This window comes from Corylus avellana, chromosome ca8 (genome assembly GCF_901000735.1).
Source record: "Corylus avellana chromosome ca8, CavTom2PMs-1.0".
In the NCBI taxonomy this organism is placed as follows: domain Eukaryota; kingdom Viridiplantae; phylum Streptophyta; class Magnoliopsida; order Fagales; family Betulaceae; genus Corylus; species Corylus avellana.
The window spans coordinates 14,886,905-14,895,610 of record NC_081548.1 but is presented as its reverse complement, the minus strand read 5'-3'; the positions used below and the strand labels follow the sequence as shown (position 1 = coordinate 14,895,610).

Below are 8,706 nucleotides of genomic sequence, written 5' to 3'. Positions count from 1 at the left end.
GCTAATTCTGTAATAGGGTGTTGATGTAGCCCTATCCAAGCACAATGGTTTGATTGTATTTACTTTCTAGATTTTCAATTTATGCATGTTGATTGTATAACTCTGAGGATTGCTACAATTGATTTATGTTCTTAATTATTAAATGCAATTGTTCTTAAATTCCAATATCAATATTTGTGAAATTCTTCTCTTGTCTTAGAAAGTATTTTACTTTTATTGAAATCAAATCATTCTTGTTTTCTGTGATTATGAGGATGATGGTTATACAATGGGTTTAATTGACATATGATCAATAGGATTTGATAGGCCATGCCTAGGGAAGACGGATTGTACTACACCCTAGTTTAGTGTAATTTAGGTAGACAATCCGTGCCAACCGAAGATGGGTTACACTTATTCATTGATTGTATGTATCATTTTAAAGAATTTGATAATTTATACCTAGGGAAGACGGGTCGTACCGCATCTTAGTGGTTAGGTGGACGATCCGTGCCAACCGAAGATAGATTATGCTTATTCTTTAATAAGGTAGTTTCCTGTTCATTTATAACATGTATAGAATGAATTTCTGTGAATAATTATAATTAGCCATTGTTGTGCGGATAGAGGTGAAGTCAATACCCTACACTCTCTCTATAGCCGTATCCTACAAAGATTCGTCCTATTGTGAGTGGTTATTTTTATAATTAATATTTTTGGTCACAAAAATACCACATCAATATATTTCATGCATTAGGGGCGTTTGACATAATAAAATACATATGCTATCATATAACATCTAGTTTAAACATACCATCAAGGCGTCCCATATATCCTCCTTTGTACACTGTGGTACCTTCGTCTAGTCATCCCGTATTCTAACATAATTCCCGCTCCTTATAATCTTACCAGTCATCCATCTAAATTTCAAAGCGCTAAGTCCTACGGCTGTGACGCATTATTATACTCGTACACGACCCGTTTCCAGTCAGGGATCACCTACAACTTTTGCAAATCTTTAATGGTCATCACTTCAAAACAGGTGCTTCTATTTGGATTGATACCTATCACATTAATAATTACCTATGTTAATTATGATATGAATTGAATACTAATTGCAAAACATATATACGTATATATTTGTATTTTAGTGTATATACTTACTTATCGTTCGGACCTAGGCAAGGCTCAACACTTGTCGAGTAGGGTCCTTGGGCTGCAAGTCATGCGTGGCGTCTGTCCCACCATGCAGGTCTTTTGGGGCCTGTGTCTCACTGTTGTCCATACTTGTGCTGCTATTGGAGAAGAGCCGCTCCATATGGCCATGAGAACATAGCCCTAACTCGCTCATCATTGGCAACTGAGATGGCATATGAAAGGAAGCATTTGTGTCATACGTAGACAGCTGATACTGATACCCTAGCTAGGTCAGACCTATCAGACCTTATGGATTAGGGACAGGGGTCTGCCCTTCCACGTCATCTGGAAATACTGGTCGATATCCTGGTTGCTGCCTTATAAGCATAGCAACGTCTTGTCTGTCACTGTCATTAGGGTCGTACAATGGAGACCCATGCGCCATAGACTGCCGCACTAAAAATGTGGACCTCCGTGCTCTTGTCATCCAACTAATACTCATATCAATCGGCAAAAGACATCACACACCCAATTAATTATGTATACAATGGATGAAATATGCACTACCATATATAAATGACTCATATTTAAAAATGAGATATATACCATTTACCCAATGCACAAATTAATCAATTGTGTTGATGTATTAATTAGTGACCAATTACCAATCAATGTAGAAAGAAATAACAGGAAACCAGTCAATTAATATGAACTGTATATATATTCAAATTTTATTGAATCACATACGCTTGGATTGGATTTAAGTCGGGTTGGACGTATTCAAAGTCGTCCTGCGGATCATGATCATTATTACTAGTCAATAGGAGTGACTCACACTCGTGGTAGTTGGCACATGCATCATGAGGCCCTTCACCGTGACCAACGTCATATACGTTTCTAGGTTTAGTCCTTACAGCGCAAGCCCAATCTGGGTCCCTTTCATCTTCGACGTAAAATAGTTGGTCAACTTGTGAAGTAAGCACATACGGCTCATTAGTAGTTCGCTCTCCCCTGTGGACAAGGTTTTTGAAGTTGACAAGCATTAGGCCATACTCTTCCACCTTGTACCCCTGTCCCTCGTGTTGTCCACCTAATCACACTTGAACGTAGTACTCCACCTCAATTACTCCATTAAGTTCCCATACTATGTTTTGCCATCAACAGTCGGCACGCACATACCGCTATTTGAGTCCTCTTTTTGACATCATATGCAAGAGAGCAAAACAACTTACCATTAACCACATATCTATTATATCTGACTATTGACTCCCTCAGCCCTCTACAATGCATTACCAGTTTGTTACCCATTTCTTTTCTGCGTCGATCGTCCAATCAATCGACTTGCGAGTATATTACATACAATGGAAAATGCAAAGTTAGTTTGGTTAGTTGATATGAACTAGAAGCAAATATACTCGAACTGTAATAGTTAAACATTACATTAGTCTTACGTAGTCACGGTACAAATCGCAGAACTGCTCATAATGTTGGGTTTCCAACTGATCGTCCGTCGTTCACCCCATATTGCATGTTTGCCTAAGCTTGTCCATGTGCATCCTACAATTCGAAATTAGTTTCATTATAATTCACAACTAAGGGTGCAAGATAATTGAACATCCATATGCTAGTAACACAACTTATGTCCGCAGTTGAAGGAACTCGTCCGAGTTAAACATAATATATTGGTGAATTTGTATCAATATGATACAGTCGAGGATGACTCCTGTTCCCACCCCATTGAACCATCCGGGTTTATTTGGGTCCTATTGAGAAATGTTGGTGCGTTATCTAAATACCTCGAGCAAAACGTCACCAAGCTAGTTGCTATGTATCCCTCTGCAATGCAGCCCTAAGGAACCGCTTTATTGTGCACATTACATTTGAACTCCTTAAAGCTCCTACATATGAACATCAGTCAATCATTGCAGTTAGTCATTGTCTTCTAATGGAGGGAAAATAAAATCATGAATAAACCTAAACAAATTTTACCTCTCTCCCGAATACATCCACCTATACTGTACTAGTCCACCGAGTTGGCATTCATGGACAAGATGCACGACCACGTGAGCCATGCTTGTAAAAAAAACTGGGGGGGGGGAGGGAATACCTGTTCCATCTTGAACAAAGTGATACAGACGTCACCCTCTAGTCGGTCCATCCTCTTGTGTCAATGTTGTTGAACATAAGCCACTGAAGAATGAAGACATCTCAACAAGAGGTCTAACCACGTTACTTGACAGTATTCCACGCAATGCAATAGGGAGAAACTGTTGTATTAGTACGTGACTGTAATAACTCTTCAAACCCGATATCGTACGTTCCTTAAGTTGTACACATTGGGAAATGTTCAAGGCATATCCGTCGAGTGCCCTTACATTTTGAAGCACTTTCAAAAAATGTGTTTTATCATCCTTGGACATCGTGTGGGAAGCTGTGGGCATATAGGTTTTACCATCTTTGCCCGTGTACGGATGAGGTGTATATCTCGAACCCATTTCTTCCAAGTCTGTGCAGGTTTCGAGGTTGTCCTTCGTTTTCCCTTTAATGTCAAGTATTGTGCCAAGTATATTATCCATCACATTTTTCTCTATGTGCATGACATCAAGGTTGTGTCACAATAAATTATATTTCTAGTACAGCAACTTAAAGAAAATACTTTTCTTCTTCCACACTACATTCTCAATCGATGGTTGTCATTTTGTAAGAGTACTGTTCTCCGCTTTTTTCCCTTTTTCTTACCATCTGTCTTTGACTTACCACTAGGCTTTGCCTTACCGGCGTTCTCATCCCCAAATACCATCCCTTCTAATTGTCTCAGGATTTCATCTCCACTTGGCACATCGGGGGCACATTCTAGTTCTTGGTTGTCGTCAAATGTTCTTTTGTTTTACCTCCACGGATGATCTATGGGCAAGTATCACATGTGCCCCATAAAACACCATTTCTTGTCGTGTTTTAGCCATCTAGACTTTGTCAAGTGCATACAGCAAGGAGATACCTTCTCACCCATGGTAGGCCACCCGGACAAATCTGCATATGCTGGGAAGTTATTAATTGTCCACATCAACTGCGCTTACAGCACTAAATTATTTTTCTTTGAGACATCAAATGTGTGTACCCCTACATTCCATAGTTCCTGTAACTCCTCAATTATGGGTTGAAGGTAAACATCTATATCCATTCTAGGTGAACTTGGGCTCGGGATAATCAGGGATAGTATGAAAGATGTTTGTTTCATGCACATCCAAGGAGACAAGTTGTACGGTACAAGCATTATAGGCCAAGTGTTGTGGGATGTGCTCATGTTCCCAAATGGAGTAAATCCATCCGAGGTTAGTCCAAGCCTTACGTTCCTGCTATCCCGGATGTAAATTGTCGAATGACTTTCATGCTTCACCATCGGCTAGGTGCCTCAACACACCGTCCTTAATGCGGCCGTTTGCATGCCACCTCATGTAGGGCGCAGTATGCTTTGACATAAATAGCCTCTATAGTCGTGGTATGAGTGGAAACCACCGCAACACCTTCACTGGACATTTCTTACTCGATGATATGGGTTGACCATCCTCGTCTAAATGAATTCTCCACAGACAGTACATGAATCAAACTCCTTATTACCTTTCCAGAATAACATACAGTCATTACGACACACCGGAATCTTCTCATACTCGAGTCCCATGTCCCGTAGAAATTTTTTCGCAGTAGATGTATTAACTGGCAAAGTTTCATCACTCGTAAGCAGCAGCTGATTGATGAATTGAAGGAAAGATGAGAATATCGTGCTACTAATTCCACCTACACGCTTCAAGTTGTACAGATGTACAGTAGCACTCAGTTTGCTATGTTTGGTCTTATCATGAAGTGACTTCTCTGCCTTTTTAAACAAGTCCTAGTACCTTAGTATGTCACCTTCATCGGCTTCTTCATTCACAATTTTTTCACCCCTTTGTACCACAACCTGAGGCTCACAGTTGTCTTCCCTGACATCGTGCATGCCGAATAAATCATGCAACATGGCGTGCATGTCCCCCACCCTTTTCTGTGTTTGCATCCGCATCTTTGGCTGGGCGATTCAAATTAGAGCCTAAAACAGGACCCCGTACAGGCTTCTCACCGTGATAGTATAAGTGTTTGTATGTAGTCATTATTCCTTTACCCCTTGTCAAGTGGTCGAGTACGAAATCGGGCGGATGGCACTGGTTATTTCAACACGTCTTACAGGTGCAGTAAATAAATCCATCAGGGATTGTACAGTTACTAACTACAAAATCCACGAACAATCTACACCCGTCTCTGTATTCCTTCGTACCCCTAGACTTTGCCATCCAAGTCTTGTCCATTTTTCTCTACGTACATTAGGAACAAATATATATAATACTTAAAAATAATAAATAAACACATAATTTAGTCTAAATTCAGCCCAATAAATATAGTCCAAATTGATATCCATTTGTTATAAATGGAGACCCTAAATAAATGCTCACTACATATAGGTTAGTTGTTTAATTTTTTTTTTTTTTTTTTTGACTTTTTTTTTTTTTACAACATTTACATAAATCTCAATTTGCACAACCTAAATCCTAATTAAAGTTCAAAATGGAAATGCATTTGTTATATATGGGGACCCTAATTAAAATAAAGCTAGCTAGGTTAGTTCTTTCTTTTTTTCTTTTTTTCTTTTTTTTTTAACATTAGTTTTGTTGTTTTTATAACATTTACATAATCTAAATTTGCACACAAAATTAAGGTCTAAAGTGTAGATGCATTTGTTATACATGGGACACTAAATTAAATAAATCTAGCGAGGTTAGTTGTTTTTTTTTTTTGTGTTTACATCTTTTTCATTTTTCTTTTTTTACAACATTTACATAATTCTAAATGCATGAAATGCCGCAAAGAAATTAACCCTAATTAAAATTAATCTAGCTATGTTAGTTCTTTATTTTTTTCCTATCGTTTTGTTGTTGTGATAACATTTACATAATCTAAATTTGCAAAACCTAAACAAAATTAAGGTCCAAATTTAAATTCATTTGTTATATATGGGTGTAGCCAATGTTCCTTGGCTCGTTGTCGCCATTTGAGTTCTTCTTGTTCCAGGACCGTGTGGACCTCGTCTTGGATTTTTTTAATGGCTTCCATATTGGTGCTCCCTCTCCTTCTTGCATCTCCGTTAGTTTCCTTGTGACTTGGGAAATAATAGCTTCGGCCCCACCATCTGCCACTTTCTGCCACCTCTAAAGTGCTCGTGAACATCGTTGTAGCTTATTTTGTAGCATGCCCCACCTATTATCTTTGCTGTTCTTGACCCTCCATTCTTGCTTTAAAATGGCTTTGCAATTTTTGTTCTTTGCCCAGGGAGCTTCATACCAAAAAAATCTACTTATTTCTGGGGAGCAGTGCACTATCATTAAACAGCATATGGAGTGGTGCGTGGTCTGAGCTCCGGGCTGCCAACACTTTCAACTCTGCATTAGGGACCGTTCCCGTATGAATGTGTGATCCCGGTGGTTATTATTCCATGTATACTTTGCCCCCTGAAAGCCCACATCATGCAATCGACATACTTCCAACATCGTTTTAAAAGCTTCTATTTGACTTCGAGACCGATATAAACCTCCATATTTTTATGAGGAATCTAGAATTTCATTGAAGTCCTCAATGCACATCCAAGCAGCCGGTTGATATTGCGACAGGTGGCACAATAAATCCCATGCCATATGTCTTTTGTGTGCTTCAGGATGGCCATAAAAACCAGTAATTCTCCATCGACTATTCGTAGCTTCCATTCCAATGACGATATTGATATGGCGTCTACTATAATTTTGTATTGTCACTTCCACTTCATTGGTCCACATCAGAGCCAACCCACCACTCCTTCCCACACACTGTCCACACCAAACACCCCTTCAAAACCCAGTTTATTTTTTGTTCCCTCCAGCTTGCGTGTCTGCAGTTTGGTATCCATCAAGAGAACCAGTTTGGGTTGCTTATCCTTCACCAACCGGCAAATGTCACAAACTGTCCGGGGGTTCCCAAGCCCCCAACAATTCCAACTTAATATACTCATGGTTGTTGGTGGGGCTGGCTCCTTGCCTCCGCCAAAACCAATTCACCCGTTGTCTCATCTTCTTCATCTAACAACTTAAGAACACGTGCTATTTTTTTAGCCCCTCCAACCTCCATTTTTCCTTCAGTAGTCTTCCCTTGTTTTTTTCCTCCAGCAATCCCCTTCTCACCTGTAGTGGAGAAAGTTCCCTAGCTGCCTTCTTCCACCTCCTTCCCCATGAGATACGTTTTTCATGCCACCATTTGCTAGCATGATTCGCCTCTGTGCTAGTCCTCCCATCCTTCATATTATTCTTTTTGTTGCCCTGTGCGACTACAGAATCAACGTCTTGTATGTTACATGTCCCAACCGATTTAGGAGACTACACCCCATATAGTACTGAAGGTTGTAATTGAGAAAAAGAAAAAATTAATGTTTCAATCTTTTATATATCCTTCTAATCAGAGGAAAAAATCAGTTTTTTCTCTAGCTTATTTGATATAGTCACGGTTCGGTTTAGTAGCTCAAAATGTGTGGTTTGAGAAAATAGTAATTTTAAAACCAAGTTAATGAAAATGACATTTTCAAAATCCTAGTTAGGTGTTTGGTAAAACGACGATTTAGCTTTTGAAATTAGGCATTTTAAAAATCTATGTCATTGCCTGTATTTTGAGAATGTAGCTTTTAGTTGAGGGCTGGCAAAATAGGTACTTGACACGACCCCTTTAGCTAAATGGGTTAGCAGGTCTGACGCGATTATAACATGGAAAAGAGCTGAGTAACCCGACACGACCTGTTTAACCCATTTAAAATAACCGGGTCATGTCAGGTAGACACGATCCAACACGACCCGTGTTCTTAGCAGGTAACATGACCCAACCTGTGAATGTTTGCCCTACCCATGAGAAAATGAGAAAATGTAAAACATAGCTGTTTTGATGCGATGGTGAAGAAAGATATAGGAAAAGGAGAGAGAGTGATCAGAGAGCATGGAGGAGGAGAGCAAAGAGAGCAAGAACATAGCACGGCTAACAATAATGGAGCTGGCCAACATGACAAGCGTCTCCATGTCTCTCAATGTCATCGTCCGCCTGAACATCCCAGAAGCCATCTGGGAAGGCGGTTCCAACACCCCACTCTTCGCTGCCCAAATCGTCGCTCGTGCCCTCCCCTCTGGCGATCTCGAGAACCTCCAGCTCATCCTCTGCATGCTCACCAACTACGACATGTTCCAGGAGCAGCTAACCCACTCTAAGAGAAAGTACTCGCTCACCGAGATTGCCAAAATGCTCGTCACCGATGTTGATGGCCTGTGAGCAGTGTGCCTATGTCGACTGAATGGCTGATGTGGGCTAGGTTAGGGTTAGTTTAGTTTAGGGTTTTTTGACATTTTTTTTTTAAAAATTCTAAATGGGTCTGGCGGGTCGACCCACCGAACCCAAAACTTAATCAGGTCTTAAACGGGTGACCCGATTAAGACTCGAAGCCGATAATGCCAAACCCAATACCTGTTAATTCGTGTGGTGTTCGTGTCGGGTTTG

General features: G+C 40.0%; 1 protein-coding gene across 1 annotated transcript; it reads left to right on the top strand.

Annotated features, from left to right (window-relative positions):
* The first annotated feature begins 8,154 nt into the window (after positions 1 to 8,154).
* Positions 8,155 to 8,481, top strand: LOC132190926 (nicotinate N-methyltransferase 1-like). Its single transcript, XM_059605952.1, has one exon. The coding sequence runs from the start codon at positions 8,155 to 8,157 to the stop codon at positions 8,479 to 8,481; it is 327 nt and encodes a 108-aa protein (XP_059461935.1).
* Positions 8,482 to 8,706: the final 225 nt, after the last annotated feature.

Coding starts and splice junctions, on each gene's coding strand:
- LOC132190926 (XM_059605952.1), top strand. CDS start 8,155: ATGGAGGAGGAGAGCAAAGAGAGCAAGAACATAGCACGGCTAACAATA.